The following is a 17203-nucleotide window of genomic DNA, read 5'->3' as shown; positions in this document are numbered from 1 at the left end:
AGGAATGCACCTGCTTCTCGCACCTGCTCTAATTTCTCTATAAAAGCATCTCCCTCCTTGGTTTCTTCCTTTCTTCTTCTTTCTTCTCTATCACTCTTCATAACTTTGTCTTCAACAGTTCGGATTTCAACATTTGTCTGCATCCCCCCGAGCCGAAGATATTTCTCACTTTGACGTTTAACGCATTTGACTTTGTCTGTGATCCCCCTCATCCATTTCCACGAAAATCACCTCTGGCTCACTGAAATTTTCAACTCTGTGTAAGTGATCACTCTTATAGCTTCTCTTCTTCTGCACCAAGTCCAAGAGAGGCAAAAACGACCGGTTCCTGCTTCAATTTACGTCGCCGAGTAGCATGACCACTCAGGTGTTATAACAGCCTCACTTTATTTCACCTGATTCCTCACATCTCGGGAAAACTAAAAGAAAACTAAAGAGAAACAAACCCTTGACTAACAAAGTTGATCAATAGGAGCATCATCTCATCATGGGCCCGAAAACCCCCATGAAAACCTCGACCGAGGATGATGGGCATAGATCTCGTTCTGGGCACCGCCCTACCACTTTGTCGAGGCCTGCTCATTCTTCTTCGTCCTCTCGTCAACCCAAGCTTAGCCTTGAGCTTCCTCTGCGTACTTCCGCCGCTGTGGCAAAGCCTCTTGACCCGCGCCAGGCTCAAGAGCTGCGTGACCACAAGGCAAAGTTAGAAGATGACGCAAGACGCAAAAAGGAAGCCGAAAGTACTGCTTGGATGCGCCGAACCCGATATAACCCTGATACGGGCGAACACAAAAAGCCTAAAAGCACTGGCTCCAGTAGCAGTGACTCACCCATCCGTCGAGTCGAGACCCCTCCAGAATTCCCGCCCAACTGGACCGCGGAAGAAAAGGCCAACTATGAGCGTCTTGCAAGAGAAGGAGTGAAAGTGGCTGTTTTTGAGCAACACAGACTTGACCAAGAGAAGGTAATCCGACACAAGGATTACATGACAGTTGCCTGGGATGGCTGCAAGAACATTGATATTCCCTGGCATCGATTCAAAGTCAGGCCTTCTTCTGTGAGTTTGCGACTGATAATTCCAGAAAAATCTACATCTGTGGATCATGACTTATACTAATCAGTATTCTAGTCTGCCCCAGAGGAAACTCACATTCAGCGTCGTGTTGGCTACAACACTTCTGGCAAAGAGACTGAGGTCATGATGAATGCGTACCCGATCACTTCTTTTCCGGACAAGGCGGTTTACCAGTATGAGGTGCGTATTTTTCACCTCTGTTCAACACAACTGCATGCTCACTAATTACTAGATCAACGTTATCCACGAAGACCAAAATGAGACGGACAGGCGGGTCCTGAGAAAGTGCTGGAACAGTGAGACTCGGAAAGCACACATTCCTGATGGTATCTGGGATGGTGGAAGAATCTGCTGGCAAGTTTAGCATATTTCTGATTGCTGCTAGAAATGTTCTAATCTGCTGTAGGTCGCTGCGCAACTTCGATGACTGGAATGAGATTATCGACTTTAAGGGTGACTTGACCTGTGACATCAAGACTCTTGCTACTGTTGATGAGTTCAGGAGAAATCCTGCTTTCAGAATGTCCGTCATTCAAAAGCGAAAGATCAACCTGTCAGTGATCAATTCCTGGCTGCAAAACCGCCACGATCTAGATGAACTAGTGGTTGAATCTCTGAGTGAGTATTTCGCATATTCCTCTGTTTTTGATTCATCAAGCTGATGATGATAGGTTTCCTCGATCATTTGCTCCGTGAATGGCCCACCAAACAATTCGCTGCAATAAAGCGGGCCTTCTTTTTCGACAAGCTTGGTGATGACGAGGAGCTGAAGCAGGAGTTTTACCAGCCGCTCGCCAATATGGGCGCTTCCGTTTACCGAGGCATCTACCAAGCAATTAAGCCGACCCCTGTAAGACTTTATCCGGTGATTCAAATTAAAGATTGGCAAACTGACATTTTCACTCACAGAAAGGTCTGATTCTCAATGTTGACGTCGCTCACTGCGTCTTCTTTTCTCGTATTAGTCTTATGGGCTACATGATGAATGTGAACGGGTGGAATGACATGTCGACTCTGGTCAGGAACCTCCAGTCAACTCGCGACGAATTTGGTGGTACGAAGGAATCCAGGTGGTTTGCACAGGTGAACAAGAAGATTCAAGGTCTGCGAGTGGCACCCAACTACGAGGGTTGCCCTTTCAAGATGAAGAGCTTCATTGTCAAGGGCTTGATTCACGCAAAGCCCAAGGAGTTTTTCATTAGCCATTACGATAAGGCCACTGGAAAGTCTACTCGAATCCACCTTGAAGAGTACTTTATGAAACGGTACAATCTCCGCCTCGAATATCCCAACATGCTCTTGGTCGAGATGCAAAAGGAAGATGTTCATTATCCAGCTGAGTTTCTGATCATCAAAGGCCTCCAGCGATACCGCTACAAGCTTACCGATGCGCAGGCAGCACAGATGATCCAGTGGTGTGCAACCAGGCCCCCGAAACGTTTGGCTAATGCTCGCCAGTCCAAGGATCTTCTCCAGCACAAGAATGACCCGATTCTGAAACTTTACGGCATGAAGATCAGTGATCAAATGATCAAGACCAAGGCCCGCCTGCTTTCGAGTCCCGAGATTCAGTTTGGGGGCAACCGCAAACACAACCCTCAGCATTCGGGAAGTTGGGATCTCCGCGGTAAAAAGTTCTACAAGCCCAATGAAAAGGCCCTTCAGGCTTGGGGTGTCGGGTTCTTTTCTGGACATCGAAAATCAATCAGCCAGGACCAGACCCTCAGCTGGGTTGAGGAATTTGTGAAAATGTACAAGAGCATGGGTGGTGATGTAACTGGCCGACCGGTTGTCAAGGGGTTGAGTGAAGACGTTGGTACAAGTGTCAAAAAGCTGTACGATGCGATCGCGGCGCAGAACAAAAAAGAGCCCCAGCTCATGGTATTTATCGTTCCCGACAAAGATTCTTGGGTCTATCTTCGCCTCAAGAAATCTTCGGACTGCCGATACGGCACTCCCTCTCAAGTGCTCCAATCTGCACACTGTATCAACAATATGCCTCAATACCACGCGAATGTTCTCATGAAGGTGAATGCGAAACTTGGTGGAATCACTGCTCGTGCTGTCCCCAAGTCAAAGAGTTCAGGTCTTCGCCCGGGCTCCATGATTATTGGGGCAGATGTCACTCACCCAATGATGGGTGTGTGGACCCCGTCATTGGCAGCCATGTCAGTTTCGGCAAATTCCACTGCAACTCGTTACATGGGTGGATGTGAGACAAATGGGGATCGAGTTGAGATTATCCGTGACAAGGTGGTTGAGTACATCCTGCACCCCATGGTTGCTGAGTGGAAAGCGACTGTTGGGGGTGGCAAGGCTCCTGAGTACGTCTATTATTTCCGTGACGGCGTGTCTGCGTCCGAATACCAGCGAATTATTTCAGAAGAGGTTCCTGCAATCCGCTTTGCTATTGCACATGCGTGTGGCCAGGCAATCTGGGCCGGCAAGATGTGTGTTGTGGTTGCAAACAAGCGCCACCATCTTCGAGCGTTCCCTGACCCCAAGAATCGTGCAGCCGCGGACCCCCACGGCGGCCCCCTGCCGGGCACTCTTATTGACCGGGATGTGACTAGCCCCCACGATTGGGACTTCTTGCTCTACACGCACATTGCTCTGCAGGGAACTCCCCGCCCGGTTCACTACCATGTCCTGTTGGATGAGATGGGCCTGAAGCCTAATGACCTCGAGGGCATGATCAATGATCATTGTTACCAGTACATCCGCTCCACTACCTCTGTGTCTGTCCACCCTGCGATTTATTATGCCCACTTGATTTCAGTCCGTGCTCGCCACCATGAGGACGTTCCTATTACCTCTGGCCCCCAGAGTGGCCCGGAGGTGAAAATGACAAACCCGAAGCCTAAAGAGCCCCGAGCCAAGAGATTGCTTCCCATTGAAGGCACCTCAAACAGGCTAGCTCTGGGTATGTGGTTCGTTTAATTCAACTGTGATATCTCTATGGTTGCAGACAGTATTCATCTTGTTTGCTCCATGACGGTGCTGGTTCCCTTCCAAGGGATTTGTCCCATGACTCAAGTTTCCTCTATCTGCAAGCTGCTTTGCGTATTGCTCTACGTCCTTTTTTTTGTTGTTGTTTGAACGGAATTTCCATGGCATTACTTTTGTGATTCTTTCCTTCAGGATGGCTCGATCTGAGCGGTAGGGCAGCAGTGGCTGTTGTTCACAAGAACGACTGGGCCAGTTGCATTCTCGAGGCTGGTCTTGCAATTCTGAACGAGCCGCACTCCATCTTGTTTGTATCTTAGCGGACTTTGTTTTCGATTTTATCGTAACGCTGCTCGATCTGGTCTGATTTTAGTGGGCTGTTGTTTGGAGAAACATCTTGGCCCATTGCATACCGAGGCTGATCTCCAGGTCATGACGAATGAGTTTCATATTTCTTTGCCTTGTCGTTAGCCCAGAAAATCCAAAAACCCCCTTCCCCGCTTTGCGGGATATTTGTCACGTGAAATCCGTTGATTTTGAATGATTGGAGGTTGGGTAGATGTCTTATTTCATTTTCTGCTCCTCCTACAAGTGACGTTGGTTGTGGAATTGAACTTGGAAACGGAAATTTTTAAAATTCATTCCAAAGAGCTTTGGTGGAGTCGTGATTGGGAACAGCTTCTGGTCCTCACTTTTGTACTTCGAAAATTGCTAGTAGCCAGGGTGAGTTACCCATGGATCTTTGCTTAAGCTAGCACCTAACAGCGAGATACGAGTTATACGAACGTGAGTCTGAATTGAATTAATCTTAATAATCTTAATAGGGATTCTGTCGAGAAATGGAAAGTCCCATGGAGGGACGTTATGATACAGAGAGACCAAAACGGTGATTTATCCATTCTGCCTTGTCAGCCAAGGAGAAAAAAGGAAAAGCAAGAAAAGCCGGTAAAATACAAGGACTGGATAATGTATCGCTGCAAGTTGGAGGATCGTAAGATACAGTCCCTCCAATGTTCCAATAATCGAATATGGGGTGCTGGTTCCTATAGCTCTCTATTCGTCAATTTTGTCGAGACAAGAGAGCACAAGAGCCTGTCTGGTTGTGTCGTGGGACATGGGTCGCAGGTATTGACTATCGGGGGAAAAATGCAAGTGGGAATGCGAAAGCAAATACATGCGACGTAAGAGTAGGAGAGGAGGCGTGAAGGAGAGTATAGGGCTATGTTCGTAGGCAACCATAGACCTACCTGGCCTTGGAAGTTATACATCACGCTCCGTTGGTCATGGATTCACCGAGACCATCACCGAGGCCGGTGTCTTCTGTCTTCATATCGGCATTGATGGCTGGGTCACCAGTCGTTTGGTCGCCTTCACCATCAGGATTGAAGTTGGGCATTTCGAGGGCTACGCCACCGTTCTTCTTGGGTTTCTTTTTACTTGGTTCTGCACCGCCAGACTTGGATGCCATCGGTGGGGCGGCTCGTTTCTGCGGACTGGCAAGACCCGCGAGACTAGATTGGGGGATTTTGCCAGAGGCTGGGAGACGGGGTTTGATCGCCATGGGTCGCTGCTTGGGGGGCAACTCCAGGTCTTCCACAAGAGGTTCATCACCGTTTGCATCAAGCTTGCCCTTAAAGAACTCGTGTAGCAGTCCAATCTGGCGAGACAAGTTGTCCTTTGAGATGCGTCCATACGGGGGTGGAGGAGCGAAAAGTGTAACGGTCGGTGAAACACTCGCGCTTTGCGGGTTGGCTGCGTTGAACATTCGATTCTGAAGCAGATGTAAGGGCACACTGAGCGTGGAAAGGCCAAATTCCCGATCCAAGCCCAGTTCCTTGAAACCGAAGAAATCTTCATCGATATCCTCAGCGAAGTCACCGCCAACGAACTGTTCACTGCCATCCGCGAATGCGTTTGAGCCGTCTTCGCCCCCTTCAAGGGCGGGCCGAAGAAGTTCGGTCAGGAGTGATCTGAGTCGATCATTAGCAGTGGTGAGCTTGGCCCCCAGACGATCCACATCATCCTTGATATAAGACTCCAGTTCATCTATGTGGATTCCCACGGTAGACAAAGTGTGTAGAACAATTTCAGAATGAGTGTATGCAGGTTTCCATTCGGCGGCTGAAAGTATAGCTTCATGTGACTCAGTGGTAGGAACCTTTGGTGTTTCCAAATAAGACTTGAAGGTGGACCCCAGCTTATGGAAAAAGTCAGCGGCAATGTCTGTAACCGCCTCAAGAGCAGATGGCTGGTATTCCTCAAAGCCAGTGTGATAGAAAACTTTAGCAACTGAGCGCTGCAATGCTGCCCTGCAGGCCCATGGAGCAATGACAGGGCCATTATCATTCATGACATGTGGTTCAATGTCTTGCTCCTGAAATGGCTCAGGTTGATATTTTTGGAATTGATTTTGGTACATCTAAAGAAACGTTAGCTGAGAGATCGGGTCGTAACAGAGTAACCTAGAACCGCTTACCTGAGATTGAAGCTGCATCTGCTTAACAATGCCAATTTTCGAGCAGATCTTGCGAGTTTCTTGCATCTGTCGCATGTTCGAGTTCATCTTGCGGGTCAACTTGCTATCCGGTTGAACAAATTCACCTTTTCGAAGCATCCGAAGGAACTCATCAGAGGCATCAATAACATTGCCTTGCGCGTCTTCCTTCCAGAGTAGCCGCTCAGGAAGATCAGGAACACCAGACATAACATCGTAATAATAAGGCAGCATTTGGTCTTCTTCCACCTCAATGCCTTCCGCAAGGCTCTCGCCTGCGGCCTCGGGTTCCATGGCTTGTGAGTCCCCATCGCGAGACTTGTCAGCTTCTATAGTAGCTTGTTTCTGGTGCCGAAGCCATCGGCGCATGCCAGCTTTACTTCTGAGTAGAGCTGGTTCTTCGGCGTTAAGCTTGTCTCCCCGAAGGAGACGATGTCGTTCTGCCGCAACGCGCGCTCTATCTCTCTTGGTGACTTGCTTCCACACTTTGTACTCGGGGTCTTCCGGCTCTACGCCGCCGGAAACGGACATGGCACTGAGCGCCGTAGTTGAGGTACTCGGACCGTCGATATCCATCGTATCATCCTGGCTCGCTGTAGCTATCGCTCCTGGACCAGCAGGGTCAGATGGCGTGTTAGAGCCAGGAGGGGGTGTGGAAAATCCATTCTGGCTAGCTTCGCCGGCAGCGTCCGAATCTGCACGAGCTGGCGCAGGTGGTTGAGTACTTGGGGCTCTAGCAGGACTAGGAGCGTTGCGCGATGGGGCTGTTCCTTTTTTGGAGGTCTTTTTGCCAGGAGCCTTTCTACCTCGCGAGGACATGATAGGCTCATCGTCACTCTCCTCGGCGCCATCATTATCGGCAAGCTGGAGTCGACGTTCTTCGGCCTCAACTTCGGCACGGTCCCTGATGACAATATCCGGAATGAGAGGGACAAGCTTCTCTGTCTCCTTACGCATGTAAAGTGCGTGCTTCCGCAGAGGATGTTCGGTGTTGGTGTTGTATTTCAAGCAGTTCGCCCAAATGAGGGTGAGGTCATCGACAAAGTCCTGTTTCGATCTATACTGCAAGCCTTTCAGCTTTTTGGTCATTGATCCAAGGTCCATCGGGTGCTTGATGACTGGTGGGGGGTTAGTAGTTGAAACAAATCGTTGCGGTGAAAGAGCCGCTTACTCGTATGGTAGTCCGGCGCATCGCGTTTGTTGACGCGAGTCAAAAAAGCGGTTGAATGCTCCGTCATAGCTTTAAGCTCACTGAGAACCTTTTCCGCAGCTTCGTATAGCTCTTCCTGGCCGACCTTGTCTTCGTTCGCCCATTTGCTGCGATTTTTGCGAACCTCACTCAGCAAGCTCCGCAGTTCAGCATCAGATGCCTGCACCCGGTCTCGCTTCTTGTCAATCCGTGCGATGAGGTTTTTCAGAGTTAAACTGGAGGCTCCGAGGTTGGTATTACTCAAGGAACTGTAGCCATTGGCTGCCCCTGAGACATTGTTACCGCCCATGTTAGCTTGGCCGGATATCTCTGCCTCGACTTGTCTCTCTGACTCTTCCAAGCGCTGCTGATCAAGCATAGCATCCCGATCATTCTCAAGGGTGTAGAACAGGGTGTGGAAGCTTCTTCTGGCGGCCTCCTCCGTTGCTTTCTTGTCTTCCTCAAGTTGCTTCCGGAGATCCTCCATCGTCTCCTTCTTGGGTTCTTTGAGTCCATCCGTTATCGAGACACTGGGACGGGGTGCTAATGGCGCGGCACCACTTGGCTCATATGATGCGGCGGCGGACTTGATTTTTAGAGGGGATTCAGCGGCATCGTCCATTTCCTCGTCTTCGTCATCATCGTAGTCATCGTAATCATCGTCATCGAGCTTTCGGGCGGACTTGCGTGGGGCGGTAGAAGGGGGAGGCGCATCATCGACGCGTCCTGGTTGAGCTTCGGACGCCTCAGTAGTCTCCCCAGCCACAGGGTTATCGTCCGAATATCGTCCAGAGAACAGCGCACTTATTTTCGCCTCACTGCGGCGATACAATTCACGGAATTGAGCAATGCGCGGGTCTTCTTCGGGCGCGGTATCGGTTTCGGATGTCGAGCTGGGGTTTGGCGCCTCGGCGCCAACAGAGCCGCGCATTTGGGGTGTCCTGGAGCCAGATAAAGTCTTCACTAAGCCATTGACTGGGCGGGGAGAGTCCTGAAGATCATCTGGGGGCCGAATATTGCCCGGAGGCCAGGCGTTGTGGCCGGGCGACATACTCGCTCCAAAACCCCGATTCTGGGGCGGGCGAGACTCGATTCTCCGCGATTAGAATTACGGGCCGATCGGACGCGACACAGGGGTCGGAGAAGGGACAAAAGGCATAGAGATAGAAAAGCACCCCCGGTCAAATTGACTGAAGATGTCAAAAAGGCAAAAAATGATAGCGTGGGGGAGAGGTTTGATGAAGAAGGTCCGGGGAGCTTCCTAGGAAGTTTCTCTGGACGGGGATGAAGTACAGGGCATGAAGGCGGAGTCACTCGGCAGATTTTGTCTACTTCGTTTCGACTTGTCAATTCCCATTGTTCACGTCTTGACTTCTTTCAATTTATCACTCTTCGTGGTCTTCTCTTGAGATTACTGTGGATTTGTCTATTCCTGTGTCGGAATTTCCCCTCTTCTTTGTTGTCGTGAACATCCCCCATTGCTCCGCACATGACGCAAAAGGCATCAGCTGGGGCCGAACTCCTCCACATTTGACAGCTTTCCCAACGTAGAGACAATCGCACCAAAAAGTGTTTCAGCCAAAGCTTCTTTTCACTTTTCACAGACCCATCTTTCGAGCACCATGCGCGTTCGCTACCCTTTCGCTAGTAAGATTCGAGAACTGACTATTCTGGTTCTGGCTTCCCAACTAATCGCCTCAGGTGCTTTCATCTTCCTGCTCTTCTTAGCTGGTTACATCGGTCTTCTTCCACACAGCACCTCTTCAACGATACCAACACAGCTTCAACCCAATGACAAGTTCCTTCATCTCGTCACATTTTTCCTACTCTCGGCAATATTCTACTGGGTCTTGGACACTACCCGTCGGCGCACGCTACACGTGACCCTCGTGGTTTGTACATTAGGGCTGGGTGTAGGCTCTGAAGTTGTGCAGGGTTTCCTTCCAAATGGTCGAGACTTTGATATATTTGATATCGTCGCCAATGTTGTCGGTAGTATAGGCGCCATCGGAATTTGCAACTGGTACCACCGGCGCATGATGGAACGCCGCCGACAAAGTCGGTATGGCATTACGGACGAAGGCACTGAGGATGTCGAGCTCGGCGGGGTTCTCGGGCACTCACGTCGCGATTCAGAAGTCATGGCCCCGCAGGAATCCGGTGTCATGAGTCTTGAGCAGGAAGTTGACAACTGGGACGAGAATGCGGTTGACAATTGGGATACGGAAGACGCGCCGGGTCCTGAGCGAGAGGCTGCTCCTCCCAGTTATCATGAGACTGGCTCTGTCGGCTCGATTCCTGCTGTGGCAAAGCGTATTGATTAAGGTTACATTTAACCGAAGTGAGGCGTGTGCTTTGTGCTTCGGAAAGGAGCATCTATGCGCCACATTCAGATCTTGTTTTGCTATATTCTGTTCTTATGATGATGGATTTCATGTCTTGGTCTCACGTCGGTATGATACCTTTCTCGATTTTGTGCTCAGCAGTACTGCACTTTTTTGATTTCTTTATGTTGTAATCTGATGCCTTGATAGGGATGATCTTCTATGAGCAAGCACATGGTTCTTAATGACTGTAGGCAAAAAGTGCTAGGAATTCTCGTATTGCCAATGGATTGTACAGTAGCGTGAATTTACCAGGAATACGTGGGAGATGCTACGCAGCTAAAAAAAAAAAGGGTTGTAATGAAATCTGACTCCAAAGAAACCCCAAGATAGAAATGGTTACTCGGCGCAAGTAAAACGTTTCGGAACAGTCGGTAAAGCACACAATGTCACTACAATATCACCACATGGTTAATGTACAGTGACTCTAGGATGAGACTGACAGTGCTGGTCATTAAACAATATAGCTACATCCAAGATAATGACCAAAGTAACAAGACGGGGGTATTTCAACAAGAAAGGAAAAAAATAGATAGCAGGGGGTTGGAACAAGGCGTACATCAGAAATGATCGCAAGTTCAAAATCAAGTAAACACCGTATGCCATGAAGGGATGCAACATGGTCATAAACCTCTCGTCCAAAGTTCATGCTGACAAATGGGACGAAAAGGTTGAAATTGAGCGGGCATCATTCATTATCGGGATGAGAAATCTCCGGTGTAGTAGATCGACTCCTCGTTGGCGTAGGAGCGTGATCTGAGACAGCTTCCAACTCCGGCTTGGAAGCTGGAAAGTCAATTGTCTGGTCATTCAATTTGACCATTTTCGCAGACCGTTCCTCTCTACCGTCAGCCGAGTCCATGATCCAGTCTGTAATCTTGCCCAGCTTCCGATTGGTTTGTTCTCGGAGCACTTCATAGATAAATTGCATCTGCATTTCGTTGTACACCATCATCATTCGTTGCTCGCGCATGTGATTGACTGTTTCGAAAACGGGGTCGATTTCAGGATGTTCCATCTCCAACAGATGTCCTGACTCCAGCTCGCAAAGTAAATGGTCAAGCGCGATGAAAGTTCCTGTCCGACCAACTCCTGCGCTGCAGTGCACGATTCGCGGATTATCCGGGGTGGATTTGGAGGCTGATAACTTGATCAAATCGAGAAGCGCTTGGCGATCGCTGCCTTCGGGTTTGGAGTAATCGGCCCAGCCAGCGAAAAGGAAATGCCAGACAATCTTTGACTCCGCACCGATGGCTAGTTCGAGTTTGCGGATTTCAGACCGTGAGCTAGCATCGAAAGTGGATTCTAACAAGGTAACTCTACCCAAGACACCGGGTTCTGTTTGCTCACTCTCATCAAAGAGAACGTCCGACTCATCTGCCAATAGAACCATTGAAGCTTGCTCCGTGTCCAATGGGAAGTATTGAGCGCACTTCTCCCGGCCCGCTTCGAAAGTTTGCGTAAGCATTACAATAACACCGACATCCTGACTTTCATGGAAGACCATGTGCCAGAAGTCCATGAGATGTCCAAGTTTGGGGCCCTGGTAATAACTGGTAAGCGAAATGTATTTGACTTTATGGCGAATGCGCAATTTACCTGAGTCGCGATGTATTTTCTTCTTTCCCGTGTCACCGAATCTTCCAGTGCAATTGGAGACGCGTTGATAAAATCACACTCGCCATCGGCCACCCGCAGATGGACCCGACGATTTGCCCACGCCTGGACGTTACAATACCGATTCCTTTCTTTAACTTTTGGGTCTGCCTCTAGGGCATATGGATGCAAGTGATCATTGGCCAGCATAGCATCGTCGAGACGAGTGCGCTGCAACGATTCTAACTCCTCAAACTTGTCATGGATCTCTGCATCAGGAAGCGGTCAGTCACATTCCACGTGCAGGTTGTATTCTCCGATAGGTGGTTATGCACCCCTCACTCACCTGAGACAGATTGACGTAGGAACGGTGGAACGTCTTCCGTGTTTCCACCTTCCAGCTTGAGGTTGTCCTGATCCACACCGAGTATATCGAGGCCCGCGTCGTCATTCTCGGGCAGTCCGCGTTTGGTCGCCTGGACGCTGGTATCGATCTTGATGGTCGGATGCGCCATCTTGGCAGCAGCGATCCGCTGAATTGCTCGAACTTTACCAAAGACCCCACGCGCTTTCTTTCTGACGGTTCTAGCCTTGGACCGTTTTTTGTGCGGGGCAGACTCGAAGGAAGGAGAGGGCGAAAGAGACGGATCGGTTTTCACGTCGCTGTCAAAATCCACAGACACTGCTCTTATCTGTAGTGATGACAGATCGGGACAGCTATAGAAGCTGTCCCGGGAAGACGTGTCCAGGGCCAGGTTTTTTGAGGATCGCGGGGGTTGGGCGTTGAGGCAGTGGAGGAGAGCGTCGCATTAAAGTAGCCCTTCGCATAGGGTGTGTCAGGCCATATATTCCCGAGACCACCTGATTGATTTTCGGATCAGAAAGCAATTAAGAGCCAAAGAACAAAAAAGGCCTAAAGAAAAGAAAAGAAGAGAAGTTAAAAAAAAAAACCAGGCGAAATTGGAGACGGGCCAAAAGGAGAGAAAGTGGAGGGGCGCAAGGAAAGAACAAAAGCTCCGATATCTCCGAGTCGATTGTCTAGTTTTGTAGTTTAATAAAAGATTGTTTATTTAAATCAACCTAAACTAAATATAGTCATGAAGCTATAGTGAAACTGTTTTCTGATTTCATATTCGGAGATCGCATTGGTAATTGGCTTGCCACCTATCGAATTCAGCTGCTTGCGGCAACCCGCATTCATACTTAGTAGATAGGGCCTATTTACGGAGTGCATCATTTGGATTTGTTTTATTTAGTTGCAACTGAATTCCGCTAGAATCGGGGATCTACCTAGTATCTACTCTCTGCCCTTTTTACCCTTGTATGAACTCTGTTGTTGTATGCTCTTTTACTCTTTTACTCTTTTACTCTTTGGACGTTGGCGGGGAAAAAGCACTTTAGAACCTCATCTCTCTCTCTATCTCTCTGCCTCTCTCTCTCTCTCTCTGTGCTTCTATCTCTTCCCTTTTTCTATTTTTATTTATTCCCTCGTTTTACCAGTAATCTCCAATTTTCCATTCTCGGTCTCGAATGATGCCCTCTTATGCTGACAGGTGTTGAACACCCCCGGTTCGCATATGTCAACAAATCACCAGAAATGGTTTCCCAAGCTCAGATCGTTGATTGTACAACCGTCCAAAGCACTGCTTCATTAGTATCACGTCCCTCTAGCAGACGACACCGTTCCAGTCGCTCGTACCATGGCAGCTCCTCGCATCTCTCCTCGAACGATTTCCCCATCTTCACATACACGGGTGACACCGAGATCGTGATCCGCGCCGGATCCCAGGAAAGGCGTTATCTCCTTCACAGATTGATATTATCACAGTGCTCGGGCTTCTTTGAGGTGAGTATCAACGAGGACTGGTCGCGTCAAACGACTTTGGATCCGTCTAAACCGGATGGGACGCTGTCGCGACTGAGCGAGGACGATGATCTGTCGAACGGGTCAACACTGGCATCATCTGATAACGATGCAGTCTTGATGCGACCAGGAGAAAAGAGACGCTGGCGTTATGAACTTGACTGGGAGAATCGCGCAGAGGACGAAGAGGCGATCCTTGTCCAAAAGGTACGTCTTGCGCCGGCGCGTGGCATAAACTCATCTTAGCGAACAATGCTAATGTCGCATATTGAAACAGCAGCCGACCTATGCCCCCATATCCACTGGTGATCTAGCTGTATTTCCTTCAAAGATGACCAAACCGTCCAACGCCCAGGCAGGTTTCATTCGATCTATGGCGAACCTCGCAGGGATGCAGTCGGCAGCCCACTTACCGCAGACCGGGGAACATGCTGTTGCGGTCGATCCCTTAATACGTGACTATGACAATTTACTGCGAATATTTTACAATCATGCCCCCATTGTTAACGGTGTCAATATCGCCTCAGCATATACAGAGTGCAAATCCCTCCTCGCGTTGGCAGATATGTACGATGCGCTTCCGGTGACAGGGCCCCGTGTGGACCACCACCTACTCGGCTTCGGATCTCGCCTATTCAAACAGATCGCCAAATATCCGCCCAGCTATTTGAAGTTGGGATATCTCGCCCGCAGCAAGGTTATTTTCTCCGAAGCCTTAATTCATGTTGTCGGCCAGTGGCCTGCTGCCCTACCAAGTCTGCGAAACGGCTCCTATGCACCTCTACCAGACTCCGTCATAGATCTGATCGAGGACAAAGTAGAAGATCTCGATGAGCTTAAAGCGCGCGTTGAATCTAAGCTTCTGCGCCTAACCCTTACCACCTCGCGCGGCGAACGTGTCGGCCCCTCAAACGCGTATCTGGACTGGCTCGCCGTATGCCTATTCCGCCAATGGCTGATAGAAAACACTACGCCGCCGCCACCTCCCATTCTTAAGAACTCGGGTCCAAGCGATGGTCCCACCCAACCTACCGCATCAGCGTCACATCCGGCAAGTACGTCTCGATCAACCACCTCCCCAGACCCGTGTGCGCGCATCTACAGATTGATCGGCTCCTCCTCCGCGCGGGCATACCTGGCCTACGATGATCTAAAGCGCTTTCTCAAACTTCATCCTACATCCTCCGCTGGCTCGCTTTACACGCGCGAGACTCTAAAACGCTTCGAGCGCAAGGTGGATGAGATGAAACGCCTGGCACGTGATATAGTCAAGCCACTCATGCGTAATTTCCTCGAGTTGGAGCTGAAAAGCCCGGAGCAGACAATCGCTGCCACCGCTGGTCCTCGTGAGAATGCTCCGGCAGGATTACCATATCTGACATGCACCCGTGTTGAAGAGATCGATCTACCTTGGAACATGGCCTGACGACTGTTTATAATCTATTTGGCTTATACTGTGTCCGGCCTAATCATCTTTTTGGACCTCTCTGCCCTACTTGGAGTTTTGACGGCGTTTGGTAATTTTTTCTCGGTCTGTCATCTGCACCTTTCCTTCCCAGGCTGCTGGTTTTGTCTGACGAAGGAGACCAGATTAAAATCCTTTCTCTGTGATCTGTCATGATTTGATGTTCCCTTTTACCTCGTTTCCTTTGTTTCCGATTCATGTGTTTACGAAGTCATGAATGGCTCTGGCTCTGTGTTGTTCTGCTCTATTTTCACTTAATACTTTTGTTCCATCCCGTCCCCAATTAAGCAGGATTGGGGGGGGGGGGGGGGGGGGGGGGGTCTTTCAAGGCCTTACTCTGTTCATTATGTTTCTAAAGAATTCAAAAATCGCAGATAATGCTCTGCAAAGCTTATGAAAATAACCGCCTCTCCTTCTTGCATTACAGAAAGGTTAGATGAAGCAGACTGGCAATGAATTTGTGCACTACATTTCTAGAATGGAACATAAATTACAGCGTGTCCATGAGAGAAAAAGACCAATCTCACAGTTCTCCCATCTAGCTCCGACCAATACACTCCATCCCATCCATCCAAGGCCGCAGAACCTCAGGAATAACAACAATGCCCCGTTCGGCATCCCACCCATTTTCCAAGATGGCAGCCAGCACACGCGGAACAGCCATAGCAGTCCCATTAACAGTATGCGGGAACCGTGACTCCTTAGCACCACCGCCACGCACCCGAGCCGCCAACCGACGACTCTGGTAGTCGGTACAAATAGAAACAGATGTAACCTCCCCCCAAGCTGACTCCAAATGATGGATCTCAGGATCAACAGGCGTGGCAGTACCACCCGACGCCGCCCGGAGACGAGACGGGAAGAGCGCCTCGATATCTCGCTTGCGCGTCGCACTGGCTCCCAGATCCCCACTCGGCATCTCCAGCACGCGACACGGCAGATGCAGCGCCGTCAGAATCTCCATCTGCATATTCAACAACTCGTTGAACATGTCATCCGAGCTCGGGAAGGCCCCATCCACACTATCCGCCCATCCGAACAGCTCGACCTTAGTGAACTCGTGCACGCGGTACAAGCCCTTGGTATCGACGCCGCGGGAGCCCGCCTCGGCGCGGTAGCAGCGGCTCGCGCCAACGAGCTTGATCGGTAGTTCCGAGGCGTTGAGATCGCGGCCGGCGTACATGGCGGCTAGAGGGATCTCAGCAGTGCCGGTTAGCGAGCGTTGGGGTTTGGTGTTTTTGTCGCGCTCGTTCTGTTCGATAGACCAGATTTGTTGCTCATTGTGCTGGTCGCGTGGCTGGAATCCGCAAGCTTCGGCGATATAGGAGTAGACGATTGAGGGTGGTGCGACGGTTTTCCAGCCTCTGCGTCGAGCGATGCTCAGCGCATACTGGACCAGTGCTTGTTCCAGCATTGCACCTTCGTTTATCAGGAAGTACCAGCCCCATCCTGTCGTTGTGGCGGAGCTGGCAAAGTCGAGGAGATTGAGCTCCGTGCCGATTGTGACGTGCGACCGAGCTTGGAGTTCGGCTTGGGATTGGCCGGTCCAGGTGGGGGGTTTTTGCGGGTTGAAGTTGATGTATTGGACGAGAGTTGGGTCGTGTCCGATGGGTGTGAATGGGGAGGAGAGGTTTGGAAGGGCGAGGGCTAGTCGGTTGATCTCTTCGGTGCAGATTGCTTTGCGTTCTGTCATGGACTGAGAGTCGTCCTTTAGGCGCTGAGCTTCTGATTTGAGTTCGGCCAGCTCCTCGCTTGGACTCAAGCCCTTCTCGTTGGTTATTCCATCTGTATCTTGCAGAGTCGCAACATGTAGCTTGGCGATGGTCTTTTCTAGTTGCTTGATGCGGGATCGAGGGGGTTTCAGGTCATAATCGAGTTGTCTAGCCTCCTCTGATAATTGTTGAATTTTTGACGGATACCCGGCGTGACCTGCATAATTGCGATCTACGCAGTTCTGGGCGTAGAGGTCGGCATTTTGACGAATGTGTTTGACGTCCGGCGTGGGCTTCGGAGCTGTGGCGGGTCGCAAGATGTCTCGATTGTGTCGGGCAGAGGAGAAATTGCGCAGAGTTACCTTCAATCCAAATGAATTCCTGCAATTGAAGCAGACATATGAAGTGAACGCCATTGGAGTTGTGAAAAAAACGAGGTGAACAGGCAATCGGAGGTCGATTAGTGGATCTCGCGCCT

The 17203-nt window shown here is 49.9% G+C and overlaps 6 protein-coding genes across 6 annotated transcripts; 3 read left to right on the top strand and 3 right to left on the bottom strand.

Moving 5' to 3' along the window:
* Positions 1 to 487: 487 nt before the first annotated feature.
* On the top strand, positions 488 to 4341 carry Pdw03_1798 (Eukaryotic translation initiation factor eIF-2C4, putative; the record flags this gene model as incomplete). The annotated part of the gene is made up of 7 exons (XM_066100004.1): positions 488 to 1057; positions 1130 to 1255; positions 1308 to 1429; positions 1482 to 1693; positions 1747 to 1925; positions 1985 to 3998; positions 4217 to 4341. 7 exons carry the CDS (start codon positions 488 to 490, stop codon positions 4339 to 4341), a joined length of 3348 nt encoding a protein of 1115 aa, XP_065957731.1.
* A 947-nt stretch (positions 4342 to 5288) lies between these two features.
* On the bottom strand, positions 5289 to 8755 carry Pdw03_1797 (Transcriptional activator spt7; the record flags this gene model as incomplete). The annotated part of the gene is made up of 3 exons (XM_014680982.2): positions 5289 to 6440; positions 6498 to 7633; positions 7687 to 8755. The coding sequence occupies 3 exons, from the start codon at positions 8753 to 8755 to the stop codon at positions 5289 to 5291; spliced, it is 3357 nt and encodes a 1118-aa protein (XP_014536468.2).
* A 571-nt stretch (positions 8756 to 9326) lies between these two features.
* On the top strand, positions 9327 to 10028 carry Pdw03_1796 (VanZ-like; the record flags this gene model as incomplete). The annotated part of the gene is made up of 2 exons (XM_066100003.1): positions 9327 to 9351; positions 9406 to 10028. The coding sequence occupies 2 exons, from the start codon at positions 9327 to 9329 to the stop codon at positions 10026 to 10028; spliced, it is 648 nt and encodes a 215-aa protein (XP_065957730.1).
* A 748-nt stretch (positions 10029 to 10776) lies between these two features.
* Pdw03_1795 (Protein-tyrosine phosphatase 2) lies at positions 10777 to 12199 on the bottom strand (the record flags this gene model as incomplete). Its single annotated transcript, XM_014680984.1, has 3 exons — positions 10777 to 11631; positions 11688 to 11953; positions 12031 to 12199. The coding sequence occupies 3 exons, from the start codon at positions 12197 to 12199 to the stop codon at positions 10777 to 10779; spliced, it is 1290 nt and encodes a 429-aa protein (XP_014536470.1).
* Positions 12200 to 13281: 1082 nt separating this feature from the next.
* On the top strand, positions 13282 to 14974 carry Pdw03_1794 (BTB/POZ-like; the record flags this gene model as incomplete). Its single annotated transcript, XM_014680985.1, has 2 exons — positions 13282 to 13755; positions 13826 to 14974. The coding sequence occupies 2 exons, from the start codon at positions 13282 to 13284 to the stop codon at positions 14972 to 14974; spliced, it is 1623 nt and encodes a 540-aa protein (XP_014536471.1).
* A 577-nt stretch (positions 14975 to 15551) lies between these two features.
* Pdw03_1793 (Seryl-tRNA synthetase) lies at positions 15552 to 17141 on the bottom strand (the record flags this gene model as incomplete). Its single annotated transcript, XM_014680986.1, has 1 exon — positions 15552 to 17141. One exon carries the CDS (start codon positions 17139 to 17141, stop codon positions 15552 to 15554), a length of 1590 nt encoding a protein of 529 aa, XP_014536472.1.
* Positions 17142 to 17203: the final 62 nt, after the last annotated feature.

The sequence above is a fragment of the Penicillium digitatum genome, chromosome 5 (genome assembly GCF_016767815.1).
Source record: "Penicillium digitatum chromosome 5, complete sequence".
In the NCBI taxonomy this organism is placed as follows: domain Eukaryota; kingdom Fungi; phylum Ascomycota; class Eurotiomycetes; order Eurotiales; family Aspergillaceae; genus Penicillium; species Penicillium digitatum.
Note: the sequence above shows the minus strand (reverse complement) of the source record. Positions and strands in the feature narration are given on the sequence as shown.